We start from the raw sequence: 18,828 nt of genomic DNA, 5'->3' as shown, positions 1-18,828 counted from the left end.
TTCCATTGAAAGTGTGTTTAATTACAATTGGGTAATAACCGTTTAGTAATTTATAAAGGATGCTTCAGCTTTTATTGAGGAAATTGTCACTAAAAAATCGAAGTATAAATATTGCGTGACCACTCTGCGCAGAAACTTTCACGCATATCCGGTGCGAGCCCGCGATTTACTACTGAAGAAAAAAATTCAAGATGTCAGGACTTCAAAAAGAAGCTCTGAAAAATAAATATGGTGGATTACCTCCAGCACCGAGACGACCAGGGAAACCTCATGGGTAAGAATAGAAAGAGGCTAGATTAATTGTGTCTTAGAGTGTTCAATCAAATGTGTTTTTTTTTTTCGCAAACAGAGCTGCTGGAGGAATGCGACGGAAAAGAGATTACACTCCACTTTCATGGCAAGAATACTTCGACAGTACGAAAGATGTTTATGTAAATGGAAAAAATGTATCCTTTCGTCAGCGATGTGCGTGTATAGGACAAAAAAAGCTTTGACGGGGAAGCTGGGAAGACTGTGCCCAAGAACGCAATTCATTAGTGATCTCGGCTAACACATGTTAGTATATTCTCAGTTCCGACTATTGCATTTCTAGCTCTCTGATTGGCTCAAAAACTCCGACTATGAGCCATTAGTCGGAGTTTTACCTTATATGGAAAACAGTGCGCCAAGTTTAAAAATTTTCCGCTCTGTAAAATTGTTGAAATAAAAATCGGCGGCAAAAACCCGATTAAGAATATACTAAAACAATTATTCCATTCGACCTTGTTGGATATGAAGTGATCATAACCAACTCGCGCTACGCGCTCGTTGGTTATTTATCACTTCATATCCAACGCGGTTTCATGGAATAATTGTTAATTAGTATATTCTCAGCTCCGACTATTGCATTTCTAGCTCTCTGATTGGCTCAAAAACTCCGACTATGAGCCATTAGTCGGAGTTTTACCTTATATGGAAAACAGTGCGCCAAGTTTAAAAATTTTCCGCTCTGTAAAATTGTTGAAATAAAAATCGGCGGCAAAAACCCGATTAAGAATATACTAAAACAATTATTCCATTCGACCTTGTTGGATATGAAGTGATCATAACCAACTCGCGCTACGCGCTCGTTGGTTATTTATCACTTCATATCCAACGCGGTTTCATGGAATAATTGTTAATTAGCTCAGATGGCATTATGAGCTGCATGGTTCACCCTGATGGTTACACTCCAACCTCAAGTACAAACTTTCCTAGCTAGGTATCTGTAGCTAAGGTGCTGAGACCTAATGCTGACCAATGGCTGCCTTGAAGTGGGAAGTGGAAAATATTTCAAGATACATTTTGTATAGTTTCTTGTGAGGTTAATATGTTTTCTTGACTTGTCACTACCTGCATGATCAGAGATTTCGAGTTTATCAGGCTGGAAGTACTGGACCGTTGTTATTGTTACTTCATGGTGGGGGACATTCTGCTTTGACTTGGTCTGTCTTTACAGTAAGTTATAAATCACTTTATTGTATGGCTAGCTCTGTGAGTGGGCAAGATGAACTGAATTTAGCACTGTGATTGGCTAAAATAGCGACATCTTGCCCACTCAGGATTACCCTCTGTGTTGCGCGCGCAAAAAAAAATTCTTTTTCCAGATAATAAATTGTTTATTGACCAAGCTTTTCCTTTCAAAATAGGTGGATATTGGCCTCATTCTTTTTTTTGCATGTGTTTGGACCTTGACTCCATCTTGGTCCATAAACACACAAAAAAAGAACTTGGCCAATATCCAGCCATCTTGACCTCATGCCTGGTCAACAGCCCATATATATATGCAATATTGTTAAAACTTATTTAGTTTGTGGTTAGTTTTATTCAAAGGGTGATTCTTGTTCGATACCTACATGTAATAACTTCCTATACATACATGATGTTCCAAATTGAGTTATAAGATTTAACCCTAAATATACTGTACAGAAACATTCTCAGTACTTACATCACAGAAACATTCTCTTGTTTGCAAAATGATACTTGTAGCAAATTAAGCAAGCAGTTTACTCTAGCTCAAATTTAATTTGAAATAGCTAAAAGAGCTGAGCTGTAGATTGACAAGGTGATAAGAATGGGCGAAGTCCACTTTTTCCCAAAGATTTAGATAACATCTCTAATTATTTTCTTTTGACACTCCAGCATCACCCCCAGAGGCTCTCAAAAAAAGTTGTACTTTACGTAAATGGGGGTAAATATCCTACATGTATAGTTACTTCTTTTACCTGCTTGTACATGTACCACTCCTTGGTCATCACCAAGGTCGCCTTCCATGCCAAGAAACTTTATCACGTTAGGAACCACACTAAGGCCCATATTAATGCAGCTGCCACTTCCATCCCAGAGAAAGCTGCGAAATTCCAAGATCTGCTTAACAGCAAACTGAGAAACTGTTCTGATCTAGAGGCAAAAGAATGCTGGGACCAGATCAGAGACACCACCCTCGCTGCTGCCATCCAAGCATTTGGCAAGACAAAAACCAAGAGCCAGGATTGGTTTGATGCAAACATTGTCACTCTGCAGCCACTGATAGAAGCCAAGAGAGATCTGCTGCTGGAACACCGCAAGAATCCAACACCTGAAACCCTTGCTACCCTAAGGCTGGCTAGGAGTCACGCTAAGGAAGAGCGCATTAGGTGTGCCAACAAATTTTGGCTGGATCTTTGCTCAACCATCCAGGTTGCCGCTGACACGGGCAACATCCGAGCCATGTTTGAAGGCATTAAGAAAGCTATAGGTCCAACTCCAACCAAATGTGCCCCACTGAAATCCTCGAATGGCAAAGTAATTCAAGACAAGGCCAAGCAACTCAAAAGATGGGTTGAACACTACTCTCAGCTCTACGACCATGAGAACTTAGTCTCCGCAACTGCACTTGACCAGATCAAGAGACTGCCAAACATGCCTGAACTAGATAATGCCCCTACTCTAGAGGAGCTTCTAGGTGCCATCAAAGACATTTCATCCAATAAGGCACCAGGATCAGATGGCATACCTGCAGAGGTCTTTAAATGTGGTCGTGACCAGCTTCACAATGTGCTCCATCAGTTGTTGTGCAAATGCTGGGAGGAGGGAGCAGTCCCCCAAGAGATGTGAGATTCTATCATCACAACCCTGTTCAAGAACAAGGGTGACTGCAGTGACTGCAACAATTATCGGGGCATCTCTCTCTTTTGCGTTGCTGGCAAGCTCTTTGCCCGTGTGGCACTCCGTCGCCTTCAGCAGCTTGCAGAAAGAGTGTGTCCTGAGTCTCAGTGTGGTTTTCGATCCCAACGCTCAACGGTTGATATGATCTTCTCTGTGCGACAGCTACAAGAAAAGTGCAGGGAACAACAACAGCCTCTTTTCATTGCCTTCATCGATTTAACTAAGGCTTTTGATCTGGTTAGCAGAGATGGCCTCTTCAAGATCCTGCCTCTCATCGGCTGGCCACCAAAGCTTCTGAGCTTTCTGGAGTCTTTCCACAACAACATGCACAGTACTGTTCGATTCGATGGCAACATGTCTGAGGCATTCAACATTCGCAGCGGAGTCAAACAAGGCTGTGTGCTGGCTCCCACCCTCTTTGGAATCTTTGTCTCAGTGCTCCTGAAACATGCCTTTAGAACAACAAATGCAGCATTTTTCTCCATTCCCACACTGATGGCAAACTTTTCAATCTTGCCCGACTCAGATTGAAAACCAAAGTCAGCCAAGTTCTCCTCAGAGACTTTTTGCTTGCCGACAATGCAGCTCTGGTTGCTCATAGTGACGACGATCTCCAGAACCTCCTCAATGGCTTTTCGAACGCCTGTGATGACTTCGGCCTAACTATCAGCCTCCAAAAAACCAAAATCATGACTCAGGATACAGATGTTTCCTCCTCTCTCTTCATCAAGGACTATGCACTTGAAATGGTCAACAGCTTCATCTACCTTGGTTCTACTGTTACTAGCACCACCTCCCTTGACACCGAAATAGGAGAGAGGATTGGGCACACTGCAACTAACATGTCAAAGCTTTCACAACATGTCTGGGAAAATCAGAAGCTCACTACTCCCACCAAAATGGCTGTCTACAGAGCCTGCATTGTCAGCACGCTCCTCTATGGTAGTGAGTCCTGGACAACGTATGCAGCACAAAAAAAACACCTGAATGTGTTCCACCTGCGCTGCTTGCAGCGCATCCTCTCCATCTCCTGGCAGGACCGCATTACGAACAGTGCTGTCTTAGAGAGAGCAGGTATCCCCTCCGTATACACCCTTCTTCGCCAGAGATGTTTGCAGTGGATTCGCCATGTACATGAAATGGATGAGGGCCGCATTCCCAAGCAACTCTTGTACGGAGAACTAGTACAAGGAAAAAGGCCGGTAGGATGACCCAAGCTCTGTTTCAAGGACGTGGCAAAGAGGGACATGCAGGCCATTGGTCTTCCAATTGATTTGTGGGAGACTCTTGCCAGTGACAGGAGTGCGTGGAAAACAAATTGCACTGAAGCCCTACGAGAGGGAGAAAAGCTTCTGCACGTCACAGTGGATATCAGGAGAGAATGTCAGAAGGCCAGGGCCCTTGCTCCACCCACTGATTCCACTTATGTCTGTGGTTCTTGTCACTGCATCTGCCGATCAAGAATTGGACTCTAAAGCAATCTCAGAAAATGTTTAAGGAAATGTACAATTACTAACACACGCTAAAATTATGGACTAGATTGTCCGATAATGCCAATACAATACAATACATGTACTGTACAAAAATTATCCAGAAGTCATTTTTATTGCAGCCAGTGATGCACTTTTTCTTTTCCTTCAGAAATCAGTCACAGGCATATGCCACTGTCAAGTTCTAGCAATAGATCTTAGAGGACATGGTGAGTGTGTTAACACTTAGTTTTATAGAATAATTTTTTGTCTTTACCAAATATAAAACCCACCTAGTCTGTCTTGTTTCCAATTATCAGAAAGAGAGATATTAAAGTGGTACTATGATCAAATTTTACCCCTTGATTTTTTTGGTTTATCACATAGAATGGCACGAAAGAATAAAAACGCCATTTACCATTTGCAAATATCTGCATTCGTTCCAGAGATATTTAAGTTTGAAAAATGTGTAGAATATGCAAATGAGATAACTGATGATGTCATATACTCAACCCAATATTATATCAAGTATATAAATAGAGCTATCTTGGTCAATTTCCAGCACAGACCACTGAAACTTGGTAGGCTAATAGTTCTACAGATAGCACACCTACGGCAGTAAAAAATTCTGTTCCCATGGCAACTCACTCTTTTCCAGTCCCCACCCACTTGATTTCAATATCTTAGTGATTTTTAGCTCAAAAAATATTTAAAAAGGCCATGAACTTGACCTAACATATTCATATGCTTGCTGGATCATGCATATGAGGCACCATTTGCAAATATCAAAATGGAATGCCAAAGGTGGCCATAAAAGCCATTGATATTGGGGAGGTCTGGAACCCAGTATGTTGCCATGGTAACAAAACTGCAAAGCTCATATTGTGGAGCACATTTAGTAGAATCTTCCTGCAAAGAATCAAACATTTCTGATACAAACTGGCTGAGATATCTTTCTTCATTATATTTGATGAAAATTTGGTTGAGTGTATGACGTCATCACTTGGCTACTTTAAATACTTTAAAAACTTGAATATCTCTGGAACAAAAAGAGATATTTGAAAAGAGTAAACAGCGTTTTTCTTCTCGTACAGACTACTTGTTTATGTTTTAAAATGGCTTAGATAGGAAAGATGGGATTTTCGTCATAGTACCACTTTAACAATACTACTTGAATCCACTCAGTGTCTGGTGGTAGAACTATTCTCTGGATTTGAATGATTGTGACTTGTAAGTGGCTAATGTTCGTAGATCAAGGAACAACTAAACAGTCTGTTGGTGTGGCATCAGTGTGATTGCTTCAATTTCAGATTGTGCTGTTGGGGATAAGGGAAGGGATAAAACCAGAGTGTGTTGAGAGAGATTTTTCATCTTGATCTTGTTCTTTGTACACTACTGAGATTCCTCTTTGGAGTGTTTGGTTCTTGAAGACATTTTCCCTCCAAACCAGCAGTGTTGCTGCATTTCCCTGGTGCAAATCTTCTTGTGAATAGAACCTGTAGGCTATGAGAATCTCAGATGGAGATGCTAAATGTAAAAATGCCATGTGCAAAATTTTACATGTACCTACATGTACATACATGTACAGGTTCAGGCAGATGCCGTGAACAGTATAGACCAGGGTTGGATTGCTCTGATCAATTTAATTTTATGTCATCTGTTATGTACAGTACTTTCTCCTCATAATTTTTTTTACACTATAGGTGATACAACTACAGAGAATGACTCAGATTTATCAGTGGATACTTTATCAAAGTGAGTCTTAATGTGTGGCCCACAAATGAAAGGTTTATTCAGTACAAAGCATAATCAATAAAATTCTTCTTGCTAGAAGTTAATGACCTCAATGGTCTGTCGTATCTCAATCGATATCAGAGCAAAGATATGTTGTGTACATTGTGTACAAATAAAGTGGAGAACATATGATGTAATGTTAGTATCTTACTTTTTATTGCTATTAGAGATGTTGGGGACATTGTAAAAGAGATGTATGGAGATTCCCCACCTTCTATAGTAATCATGGGACACAGGTAATTGAGAATTTGAAGTGTACTTTTGTGCATGAAAATAAAATCATGTAAACTGTTGCTGTTTATGGAATCAATAGAAGGCTAAGAAATAGCTCATTTACTTGGCCCCCCATGGTATTTTTTTCTCATTGTGTTAATGTGCTTTTGTCAGCATGGGTGGGGCCATCGCAGTTCATGTAGCAGTGCAGAAACTGTTACCCTCTCTGGCTGGACTGGCAGTTATTGATGTAGTTGAAGGTAAGGAACATAACGTTACAAGTAAAGTTACTAATACAAACCTTCTTGATGAGATAAAAAAGTAAAAACTGGAGTTCTGTAACATAAAAAGCAACATTCTTTGGTGTATTTTAACCCATGCCAGGTACAGCAATGGAAGCCTTGTCTTCTATGCAGTCATTTCTCAGGGGTAGACCATCTTCATTTCAATCACTGGAGCAGGGTATTGAATGGTGGTAAGTAGTGACATCTTGATACAGACAAATACCGCAATATTGCCCTTTGCTCTAGCTAGGGAACAAATAGAATATTATTTGGACTAATTGAATGAATGTCTTGCGCGACAATCCTCATAAATTGTTTCTTACAATGCTATTGCATGCAGGTTTCAAGTAATTTTATGTCTGTTACAGGCAGTCTGCATGAGTTTTGATGCCATTTGTGCTCTATGGTGACTTTGCTTTCACAGACAGTAGTCACCTACTCCATCAGAGTTTTGAAACTTCCCGTCAGTTATTTACTACTTGAAATCTGCCTTTATTGACTTCAGTGTCCGAAGCGGCCAAGTACATAATGTAGAGTCAGCAAGAATATCCATGGTTGGACAGTTAGTCAGGTAAACTTTAGACCGTTGTCTTTCTTGCTTGTGGTTTACATGAACAGCACTTGCGTGAAGGTCTTGTGAACTTGTATTTAAAGGAAGATGCTTACAAGTGTGGCAGCACAAGTTGTTATTATTATCACGACCATAAGTTAAGGTATTTCTTGTGCCCAGTCCAGTCCAGGAGCCACACCAGTGGCATTTATCCTGTTTCCCACAATACCAAGCCACCAGGTGGGAGTATTGTAGGTGGGAGTATTGTAGCTGGTATCCCCACCCTACCTCGATGGGATACCAGTGTTGATTGCAGTTCACCCCATAGCATCTTGTTAGGTTTTCCTCAACTAAAAGTTCGCCAGTATTGACCATTTGAGTACAGAATTCACAGCGCTAGCTACCACTTGTCTGCTAATGACAAATTGCATTTGTTGAGCTTAGTTGATTGCAAATGTCTCCAGTGGCTTTTTTCTCTGGCTGGAGAACAAGCTACCGCAACAACTGAACCTTATAATATTTTTACTCTCAGATGTAGCAACAAGCATGACAGTGAAACAGACAGAAATTGTTCCACTTCTCCTGCTCCATCGCACTCCTGTGAGACAATAAGTGAAGAATCAGAAGATACAACTACAATAGCAAACACAAGTACAGCAGTATTACATGATGAGACTGATGCACAGCAACAGGTATCGGCAATGATAATTTTGATGCTAAATCCGCTAAAAATCCAATGACGCGATTTTCTAAACAGAGGCCTGAATCAAGCTTTGCCAACACATCCAGAATGATCTTATTTGATGATTTTATAAACTTTGGTACGAACAAAGTACAAGAAGCAGAATTCAGGGTTATTTTGTTACGTTAGATGTGATTGTACAAAAGCCGCTCAGAGCATTTTAGGGCTACCGCTCTTAGATATTAGTACAAGATTCTGATAGCTGCTTTTATCTTTAATTAATTTTCTCTTCACTAAAAACTGTCTTTAGAAGGACTGCGTCGATTTTGTCTTTTAGGGAGTCCAGGAAAGATTTACATGGAGAATTGATTTATCTAAGACAGATCAGTTTTGGGAAGGTGAACTTAATGTCATAAATTTTGTTGAGTTCATTTTTCATAAAAACATCAGTCGAGTTGCGATCATGAAGTTACAAGAATTTTCATTTTTTTCTAGGGTGGTTTAAAGATTTGTCCAGCCTGTTCCTGTCTTGCCCCGCGGCGAAACTTCTTATTATTGCAGGTAAATGTAACGCAAGCAGCAGGGTTGTTTGTTTGTTTGTTTGGATACTTTACTGAGCTCATTAACAACTTGGCTGAACAAAGTCGTGTTACAATGTACATTGTACGTGCTCTTGTTTTAATGCGTTGTTTTCGCCCGTTGTGATCAACCACTATAAATTGTTCTATTTCTACGGATAGGCCTACCGCCCACATTAATCCGTCACGAAAACGGAGCTTTTTGAAAACTCCCTTCAAACCGGAGGAATTTGAAAACACCGGCTTTGCGTTTTCGTGTGGACGGAAAACATTTTGAAAACGAAGCTATTCGTAAACGATGGCGTCATGGTAATCATGGGAGGTTCCGTGACCGAGTGTTCCTCAAACACAAATTCAAAATGACCGGTGACAGTTGCGTTTTCAAAATTCTTCGGCGTATTGTGGACGGAAAACATTAAATGCGTTTTAAGAGTGAAAACAACGTTTTCAAATTTCTCAGGCGTAGGGACCTAAAAAGCATCGTGTGTGCAGTGAATGTTGAATATCTAAGTGTCCTCGTTTTACTAGGCGTGTTTATCCTAAATAAACCAGTTATAATTCTAAGAACAGTTCTTTCCTTACAGGAGTTGATCGTTTGGATAAAGACCTGGTGATTGGCCAAATGCAAGGCAAGTTTTTCCGACCCAGTTATAAATCGAACCCAAGGAGAATACTCCTAATTCTTCTGTAAACTGTTTTTGTTTCATTGATTAACACGTATTAAAACTTGTTCAACTTAAGGCAAATTTCAGATGGAAGTGTTACCGCGATGTGGGCACTGTGTTCACGAGGACGCCCCGGACAAAGTAAGTAACCGTACAGTGCCTCCCCCGGAAGACCTCCTAATAACCCCCCCTTGTCTGTATCCTTGAGTTCGTGGACTATATTCAAAACTAAACAAAGTTGTTCCTCTTGGCTTCAGGTTGCAGAAGTCCTGGCTACATTTCTCTTGCGCCTTAAATTGACAACAGCAAAGGAAAACTTCCTTAGGTAAGCAACAAGACAGAGTTGTAGTTACTATTGCTGAAGTTAACTCCTCTTTTCCACTGCTCGCCTCGAGTTTTCGGGTAGCTATGTTTTGTGGCCTTATCGATGCAAAATACAGGTACTAACTCTGCGACACTAAAAACAAGGCAAGGCCAAGGTAAGGTATTTGATAAGATTTGACTGGACATTTGTCGGGTTCTAGGGAGGGATATTCTGAAGCAAATTCCTGTAATGAGCCAAATACCCCTCCTCCCCCTCCTCCCCCTCCCCCCCCCGTCGTCCCCCTCCTCCCCTCGTGCCCTCGTGCCCTCGTCCCCTCCCCCTCTACATTACATTTACTTGCCATAGTTAATATACGGTAGGCCCATGGTTCTTTCTGACACAAGTACGTTGACTTTTCTTTCAACAGGCCAATGCCATCTTGTTAACGCTGGTAATCTATTGGATATTTCTGATTGTGAAGTAACAACCGAGAGACAAGCCAAGCAACTTTTGTATGATAAACAAATGTAAATAAACTGTGTTATTCTTAGTTGTGGCTCATTGATTATTATTATATGCTATGTGGTTGACGTTCAGAGACAAAACGCAATGGATATTGTTCCGCAAATATCGTTTTTATTGACCTCACGCTTGGTCAATAACCCAGTTTAGCAATTATTATTTAATCCGGGCATCATGGGTTCGAATTCTACCGGATACGGAAGTGAAAAGAATTTTTCTTTGCCTCGTGTAGTCCCCAGACCCCTATTTCCTTTCTAGGGCTAAATTAACGTTTTCAAAGAATTTCCTGCATTATTTTCCAACACCTCAAATCACCTTTCAGTTAATTTCCTATTTCCCACATTTTAATAATAATGCTGCTTAGTTTCTAGCGCGTTAGCTCGTTCGTCAGAGCAAAGTAAAGGACTGTTGGTGGTGTGTGTTCAGTTTTAGGTGGCATCTCATCACTTTTTCTTTGAGGCCTTACCGTAGGTTCCGACTTCATAGTGATTTCATTTGTAAATTAACCCTGTACTAAGATATACGCGTACAATCACGCCAAAACCTGTGCGGATGATAAATATGCCAATGAATGGACAAAGCAAACTCAAATGCTCTTTTTGCGGAATTATCGAGCGTGGTTTAGCTGGACCACAAGATGTAGCACAGCCTTCCTTTTCTCTCACAGACCTCGTCGCTCGCCCACGTTTTCGATTGTCCCACTAACTGAGAGCCTGGAACAGGCTACACAAGATGATGAAGTTTTAAAATCGCAACATTTGTTACATGAGCGACCGCGAGGGGTATGCCTCTAGTTCATGGTTATTCTCGTAAATTTTCTCAAGCCATCGATGTCCTTGCTCATTTTTTAACGCCGGTTTTCACAAATTTCAAGCTCGTATTTTCGTCGAAAAAATCAGTGTAATGTCCGATTAACAAAAAATGCCACCAAAGCAGAGTTGGCGTACATGCACAGCACGGTACCAAAGAAACGAATGCGTTTATTTATTTCCTGAGTGAAGACGCTGTGAGCATTTTCTTTCAATAACACTTTTCGAAAAAAAAAAAAAAACTGTCGGGGCATGGACGGGGCAGGTCCGAGGCGGATGATTGGGTCGAGCGAGACAAAGTCGAAAAACAAGCTGAAAATCAGCTAGACGCCTCTAGTTTTACGCGCATGGGATGAAAGGTGCTTGCCGTGTGGCAAAAGGTCTTTTATGCTTACATAAAACAGACGCTTTCCGTTTTAACACAGGCTGAAACACTGGCTGGACATTACGGATTTACTCATTCTTACCCACTCCCCCTGCCACGATAAATAAGTGTATTTCATTGGACTTGGTAAACCCCATTATGATATGAACTCTTTTCACAGTCTTACAATAGTCAAGAAAACTCTGAACGTCCTCTTGACAGAAATATTCATGAAATGGTCTGTATATATCACTTTCTACACCGTCTGACGCTTCCTATTTTGAAAGTGATCGTATTCCGATATTCGGGCAGATGACACAACCACTGTAATCCGCCATTACAACAAAATAACAAATAAATAGCTCGGCAAGCTTTTTGGCTCAAGATTACAAATTGTAGCTTTAATATACCAGATCAATCAACAGCGATTTTCTACAAAGTCATGAGTTTGTCCACCTCTGTGACGAGCATCGTTGGTTTTCTCATCGTTGTACTCCATAAGCTCAGTCGCTCCATAGCTCGACAATTCCTTTTCTTCCATTTCAGCGAGCGGTTCAACTTCTTCGAGGCTCATACGACGCCATCTTCGCCCTTCCCATAACTGCACTATCTTGGCTTTCTTGTTCGTGAGGGCATGGCGGGATTCGCGTTGTAATTCCTGAAAGAAAGTCTTCAGCCGTTTGGCCGAGCTTGGAGTTTTTTGAGGCGACGAGTCATGTGGCCTTGGAAGCCCATCTTGTTGAGGAGTCGGGCTTGGCGTTCTTGGCGAGAAGGAATCGTTTGTTGTTGAACGCTTGTGTGCCTTCTGGGCATGTTTCGGCGGCGAGGTTTCCATCTCTAGTTTTATCCGTACCGTTACTGGCTCAGGGTGTCCTTTCTTCTTCAAAATGCCGTTTGATTTTTAGCCTGTCAACTCATGAAGAGGTTCAGATGAGAACTAGCGAAAACAGTTTGCGTGCAGGCAGAAAACAAACCATTTATCACATCTGTGGGTCACAAGACCCATATTAGCCATTTTAAAATTCTAAGTTTCTTCACACTTTAAATACATTCCGACACATGGACGCCTTTCCTTTCTTTGTTGAAATTATTTCCTGCTCGGATTTCCCGTTTAGTTGATGGTATTCTAAACGTTTTCGTGCTCCGCGTCACCTTGGTTCAATTCACAGAGCGTGCATGTGAATTGCGAACTAAAAAGAAAACAAGTGATTATCATAACCACATTATTTTGGCGATCATGTGGTAAACATCATCCACTTTTTGCGATTCGCCAAAGAATGTCAATGTGTTCACAACATGGAGGACGTCCCTGAAAAATATCATTCAAAAGCAAACAAAACAGAAAAAGACAAAAAAGGACAACAAACAAAAACTGAAAAGGAGAAACAAAAAACAAAACCACCCCCCCCCCCCCCCACCTCCTCTTCGAGAAAAAAGGAAAAATTAAATAGTCAAAATTAAATTGCGAACTGTCTTTCTCTTTGATGGGAAACCTTTGTGAATTATTCCGTAGACTTGCTGTCACATCTGGCAGGATTTAGACAGCTAAGCGGCGGAAAAGGATGTTCTCAGCTGCTAGACGGAAAAAAATCTCTAAAGGAGACAGCATTCTGAAATTAGTCTTCAGAATTCCGCTTCTGAACATGTTTGCTTCGCAAAAATCTTCTCTTTACAGGAAAATTATTCATAGCTTGATGGTCGATATACTAAATACCTTCTAGGCGAAATTGCCTAGAGCTCTGTTTTCACAATGTTTTCCGTCCACACGAAAACGAAAAGCCGGCGTTTCCAAATTCCTCCGGTTTGAAGAAAGTTTTCGACGAGCTCAGCTTTTAAGACGGATTAGTGTGGACGGAAGGCCGAACCGGAGAAATTAAGCTCCGTTTTCAAATTCCCCCGGCGTAGTGTGGACAGGAGCCTTAGTGGTTGGTGGACAATTTAGCTGGTTGTAAGAATTACGAGGTCATTCCAGACGGCATCCCTGAGTTGAGGATTCACGTGATTCTTGTCGAGTTCGCTTGCCAAAGTACGGAGAAAATACAAGTTGGACAAGAATTTAAAAGCACCCAATCTTTGCGATTTCAAAACAACCACTCAAAAACAACAACAACAACAACAACAGCCACCGAATTTAACTTGTCATTTTATTAAAAATAATCTCTGAAAAGCAGTACAAATAAATTCTATATATTCTACAGTCTGAAAAACTGATTTAACTACGATGTCTTAAGCTTGTTTGGTTTTGTTCGAAACCGTTGGCGACTTTAAAGATTACAACAAGATGACAGTGATTTCCAATTTCCAGATTGTTTGGCTCGTGACACCAACTTCCGTTCAGAAAAGGAGTGTCCTTTTCAAAAACAGATTTAAAGTACAATTTCGTGAGTTTTCTTCACTTAAATGCCCGCCTATCGCCACACATAGTTACTATTCCACTTTGAAAGATTATCAAATATTCCTTATTTTTTTCTCTTTTCTTTTGTATCCTTAATTAAAAAACACACGCCACAACCCACGTAATTAAATTACCCAAGATGTACACGAATGCTTACAAATTCGCATGCATGAATCAGGACAAATCAACACCCAAATGTTATTGTTTGCAATATAATCCACAGTGGCCTTGTTAGCGAAGCCATGTTGCTTCAATAGGCATATAAAATACTTTTTCGTTGCTGTGGTGGTGGTGGTGGCGGCGGGGAAGGGGAAGGAGAGAAATGTAAGGAAAAGAAGACCTCACTCCAGACCTAATGCGTACATGTCAGCACCATCTAGTATGTCTGCCACAAATTTTTCAGGGACTGGTGTAATCCAATGTATAAACGGTTCATCACCTAATCTACTCATCGGAAAAATTATTTCATATGCTCCTCATAACAATTTATTCCACTACTTATCATTGATAAGTCATTTTAAACAAAAATCTAAGATTAAGTACTACCATCCTCCTGGGGAGGTTGGGTGGGCAGGGGGTGGGACAACAACAGGAGCCTTGGGAATTACAAAGAGGAGTGGGGAGAGCTATACCACAATGCCCTTTGTTTTCCCCTTCACTGCTTGTGTTTATCTATTACCTCTCATCTACTGACAGAGGATGCTCTGCAAATTACTAATGATTACTGGCCAGGTGATAATGTACTGTAGTTTTGAATTTCAATAAATACTTCATTCTTGGTTGCATCAGAATTCCTACGATGATTCAAACTGTACCACTAGCTCATCCCTGTGTTCGACATGAAAGCCAGATAATGAAGCGTCTGCTCCTTTAGCAGCCTGGATTGCCTGAAATTGAGCAAAAATAATAAAAGTTCAAAATGAAAATTCTCCTTCCTAATTCACTGATTTATTACGGATTAGTTAAGAGAAGTTCATGGTTCATCGAGACAATGGTCTGTTTGTTCTTAAAGATGATTTCCAGTCCATACTGCGCAGCCTCAGCACCCTTGGCTAATGTTTATAAACATTGTAAGTCTCACTTGATGGAATGCAAATTGATGTTATTCGTTATGAACCACATACCTTATCTTTGAGGCCTTTCAAATTCTTTTTCCAACAGCTTCATTGATTTTCACAGCTGAGAAGTTGTTTCATCAAGTGATATGAGAAAGACCGAAGCATAAAGCTTCGCATCCATAATGGGGGTTGTCATGAAACTTTGAATTTACTTCATGTAAGTAGTTGCAAAATGTTTACATTCTGTGATGTCTTACATGAAACAAAACAAAAAATGGAAATCATCTTTAATCTCTTGTTACTATCAGTCATCAAATACTTACAAACATGATGTCTCCTAGTGGTATTGGTTCACTGGCTAACACTGTTTGAGGAACTTTGACTCCATTTGGGAGGTCAGACGTGTTCTGGAGGGTTGAACCATTAACAGCTGACAATTTTGACCTTGAAAATAAAACAGGCAGAGATAATAAAGCCTTTTTAATACTTGATGTATGTATAACGGTTGTCTCATGAGTACATCAATTTTGTACTTATAATAAGTACAAAATTGATTTCCATTACCAAAGACAGTGTAAAGCTAGCAGTTGTCTTAAGGGAAGTCTTTTTAAGTTTTAAGAGAAGTCATTCAATTTGCTTTCAGACTGTGAATGACAAAACCATCATTGTAACTGATAACCAAAAACATTGACATCTATGCAGAGATGAAACTTCAACAGCATGTTTGCCCAACTCGTAACATTCTTCACACATGACATTGCCTGTTTGTCTGTTTGTTGTCGCTTTAAATGACTTCAGATTTCCTGCTTAAGGTTCACTTCCTTGGTTCCAGGCTTTCATCTGAAAACTGCATGTAAAGCCACTTTGGGCAAATCCTCGTAGACAAACAGTACTGTGATGTTTCCAAGTTTTTCTAGTGTAACATATCTTGAGTTGCATGTCAGCTTTTTGTTAGATGGATATACATGTAGCACATGAGAGAAACCACAAAGAAGGCCTAAAATCTGTTTTGATGGTGAACACTAAATATCTGAAGACTTACATATATTGTCTTGATCGCTCCATGTATTCTGTTCTTTCTATGCTGTGAGGTTCGGTTGAAGAGACATCTATGACATTGCTGTAAGAGGAACAAGTACATTGTATTTACTCAACTAAACTCTGTCAATCAAAATCTAATCTTACTCAAAATCTAAACTCAACCAGTGTATTTTTAAACACAGCTGTACGAGTTCTTTTTAAATAATGTACGCAAATTTTTGCAACTATAATGGTGCACTGGACAGATCTTTATGACTGTGACATTGCAACAACAAATGCTGCTCAAATATCACTAATTAAAAGTGTCACAAAAACCAAATACATGTATTTTCAACATACATCCTGGACCTGAATGGCTAAAATTAGAGCTGGGTGGCTTGCTTTATCCACAGTTCTGCTATCTTTGTTATAATAATGTTTACTTAACCTTGCATAGGAATCTTAGCTACGGATTATTGGTCCAAGGATGAAAACAATCAGTATCACGCTTGGAGCAACTACACAATACAGAGCCACTCTTGAAGGTGTGTATATTTAGTGCCTTGTTTGGCACGGCAAAGGATGGAAGTCCTAGGTTTATATATTTAGTGGCTCGTTTGGCTTGGTAATGGACGAAAGAACTAGGAATAATCCATAGATGCGTTAAGTCCTAGTTCTATATATTTAGTGGCTCGTTTGGCTCGTTTGGCTTGGCAATATGGTTAAAAGAATGAGGAATACTCTATATATGTGTTAAGTCTTAGGTCTATATATTTAGTGCCTCATTTGGCTCATTTGGCTCGGCAATGGATGAAAGAATGAGGAATAATCCATATGTGCATTAAGACCTAAGTCTATATATTTAGTGGCTTGTTTGTCTTGTTTAGCTTGGCAGTGGATGACAAAGGAGCAAAAGAGCCAGCTCGTTTTGTGGATGATTAAAAGTGGCCATGTACATGTATTCTCTAGTTTAGCCTCACACTTACAGTATACATGTAACAATGTAAATAACTTTATGAATATGTGCATGTACACGTACACAGATCAATAACTCAGGAGTGAAGGGATAGAGATCCTTAACAGAACAGTTTGCCTTAAAATAAGGAGTCTGATATTTATATTTCTATGCAGGCATCCATATATATATGTACAGTATATACTTCAATCACTTATTCTTGTCAGGCAAGTTGCTCTTATATAATGAGAGATAGATAACCAAAATGACATACTGTGCAGTCTGATGAAGTATTCTGCTCAATAAAGACTGTTCATCTGTTCTGGAGATTGGTCCTGAGCTATGATTGTGTGACTCATCACTACAAAACAAAAACAAGAAGTACATCTATTTACGAGTGTGAAAAAGACATGACAGTATACTGCATCTGTGCCACATTTGGTAGGAAGAACTGGAAAAATGATAAAGAGGTAGTGACAAGATTTGGTATGTCCAGGAATACTGGCAGGCAGTGGTTTTTGTTGGTCGCCAGTGCTTATGGAGAACCCAACAACGTTCTGGAATGTGAGCTGCAAGTAAAAAACCTTTAGATAGCAGATTGACAACAACATTGAATACTGGATAAGTTTGACGTTTTATTCTAAATCCAGTCAAATCTTGATTTACCATGCCTAAAGGGAGACACGCACATAAAGATTGGTGTGAAATGTGATAATTAAAAGCACAAAGTTCAATCTACAATTCCATACACTGTATGGAGTTATCCACTTACAGAGATCTTGGCCCATTAGCGATTGGTGTTGATGATCCTCCTAGCAAAGGGTCTCTCTCACTTGCTTGTCTCTGTGGAACATAACAAAGTTACAAAAATAAATTTACTTGATATGCAAATCCCTTCTCTATTGACAGTGACATTTTCTCTGACTGCTTTATATGTAAAATGCTTGATCAGTAGTACTTAGTACACTGGGTAGTAATTTGCAGATGTACACTGCACTATAGTTCACCTTGAGACCAGACTTGACCTGTGACGCTAGGCAGGGGGGCTATAGGTGATTCTGTCACTTGCCCAAGGTGAGCCACCAGGCTAGCGGAGAGAACTGAAGAGGCACTTTACATCTCTTTTGTAGACTGACTTCCCAGGCATAAGTCAACCCACTCCACTACACTACATCAGATCATGATCAAGCTATTGCTAATGAAAATCCCTTAATTCCTTGTCTTTTTAATGTACAACTTGCTAATACTGTACATACAGTACATGTGATGACTATCGACATTACTGAAGCTTGTATTTTGTGTAAACTTGACTGTAACACAGGAGATCAGCAGGTCAATCGTATAACGTGATTGATCGGACAACGGTACGCTTCTTAAATTTATTTTTAAGGAATTTGAAGGCATGGGTTTTTCCCTTTCCATTATTCGAAGATGAAATAAGCTTACACTATCGTGAAGACTCTCACATGCTTAGACGAAACAATTTATAGTTGCATCGAGAGCTGATAAGTCTAAATAAATTCAGTTCAAATAGTATTAAATAAACTTCCTCGGCGGTAATAAGGATGCAAAATAAAATTAAAAAATTGCTAGTAATTAACGAGTAAAGGTTTATACGTGCAAATTATCAATGACAGTCACATGACATCCAAACGAAAGAGCAATTGAACACTGACTTACTGGGCCTTCTGTCTCGTCCTCACCGCTAAAACAACAACCCATTCCCAGCAGAGTGATCTTCACTGTTATTCTCGGCTTAATTCGATAAATCTTTTGAAAACGTAGAGCGATACAATTATTCAAGCACGTTCAGAGAGAACCTTGCAAAATCCCACAACTTTACAGGAAATCCAATCTGACAGGCTTGGTTACTCGGCACGTTCACACCTCGCAAAGATCTGTGGGATCAGTTGTTACGGTTTCAAAATCAACCGCCAAATCTTTACTGCTTGTGCATTTGTGCAGCTCGATCGCTTTGCAAATTCTGTCGATTTTAAACTG

The 18,828-nt window shown here is 40.1% G+C and overlaps 3 protein-coding genes across 3 annotated transcripts; 1 reads left to right on the top strand and 2 right to left on the bottom strand.

Annotated features, from left to right (window-relative positions):
• The first annotated feature begins 177 nt into the window (after positions 1-177).
• On the top strand, positions 178-10,253 carry LOC145496664 (protein phosphatase methylesterase 1-like). Its single transcript, XM_081476394.1, has 16 exons — positions 178-274; positions 350-446; positions 1,384-1,476; positions 4,807-4,864; positions 6,338-6,389; positions 6,596-6,664; positions 6,816-6,901; positions 7,026-7,116; positions 7,431-7,496; positions 8,008-8,167; positions 8,495-8,555; positions 8,653-8,718; positions 9,320-9,364; positions 9,477-9,541; positions 9,658-9,725; positions 10,132-10,253. The coding sequence occupies exons 1-16, from the start codon at positions 192-194 to the stop codon at positions 10,148-10,150; spliced, it is 1,179 nt and encodes a 392-aa protein (XP_081332520.1). The 5' UTR covers positions 178-191; the 3' UTR covers positions 10,151-10,253.
• A 71-nt stretch (positions 10,254-10,324) lies between these two features.
• On the bottom strand, positions 10,325-12,792 carry LOC145496683 (uncharacterized). The gene has a single exon (XM_081476417.1). The coding sequence runs from the start codon at positions 12,232-12,234 to the stop codon at positions 11,818-11,820; it is 417 nt and encodes a 138-aa protein (XP_081332543.1). The 5' UTR covers positions 12,235-12,792; the 3' UTR covers positions 10,325-11,817.
• Positions 12,793-13,526: 734 nt separating this feature from the next.
• LOC145496681 (ragulator complex protein LAMTOR1-like) lies at positions 13,527-18,725 on the bottom strand. The gene is made up of 6 exons (XM_081476415.1): positions 18,508-18,725; positions 17,600-17,670; positions 17,102-17,188; positions 15,895-15,972; positions 15,176-15,296; positions 13,527-14,681 (listed from the first exon to the last, which is right to left on the bottom strand). Exons 1-6 carry the CDS (start codon positions 18,547-18,549, stop codon positions 14,589-14,591), a joined length of 492 nt encoding a protein of 163 aa, XP_081332541.1. The 5' UTR covers positions 18,550-18,725; the 3' UTR covers positions 13,527-14,588.
• Between the last annotated feature and the right edge of the window lie 103 nt (positions 18,726-18,828).

The sequence above is a fragment of the Orbicella franksi genome, chromosome 9 (assembly GCF_964199315.1).
Source record: "Orbicella franksi chromosome 9, jaOrbFran1.1, whole genome shotgun sequence".
Lineage (NCBI taxonomy): Eukaryota > Metazoa > Cnidaria > Anthozoa > Scleractinia > Merulinidae > Orbicella > Orbicella franksi.
Note: the sequence above shows the minus strand (reverse complement) of the source record. Positions and strands in the feature narration are given on the sequence as shown.

What these genes read in the sequence shown, in the direction of transcription:
- LOC145496683 (XM_081476417.1), bottom strand. Translation starts at nt 12,234, where the DNA reads ATGGAAACCTCGCCGCCGAAACATGCCCAGAAGGCACACAAGCGTTCA.
- LOC145496681 (XM_081476415.1), bottom strand. Translation starts at nt 18,549, where the DNA reads ATGGGTTGTTGTTTTAGCGGTGAGGACGAGACAGAAGGCCCA. An exon ending in ATACTTCATCAGACTGCACA is followed by an intron (nt 15,973 to 17,101) that starts GTATGTCATTTT and finishes TTCCTCTTACAG; the next exon opens with CAATGTCATAGATGTCTCTT. An exon ending in GAGCGATCAAGACAATATAT is followed by an intron (nt 15,297 to 15,894) that starts GTAAGTCTTCAG and finishes TTTATTTTCAAG; the next exon opens with GTCAAAATTGTCAGCTGTTA.
- LOC145496664 (XM_081476394.1), top strand. Translation starts at nt 192, where the DNA reads ATGTCAGGACTTCAAAAAGAAGCTCTGAAAAATAAATATGGTGGATTA. An exon ending in TGACTTGGTCTGTCTTTACA is followed by an intron (nt 1,477 to 4,806) that starts GTAAGTTATAAA and finishes CTTTTCCTTCAG; the next exon opens with AAATCAGTCACAGGCATATG. An exon ending in ACGAGGACGCCCCGGACAAA is followed by an intron (nt 9,542 to 9,657) that starts GTAAGTAACCGT and finishes TCTTGGCTTCAG; the next exon opens with GTTGCAGAAGTCCTGGCTAC.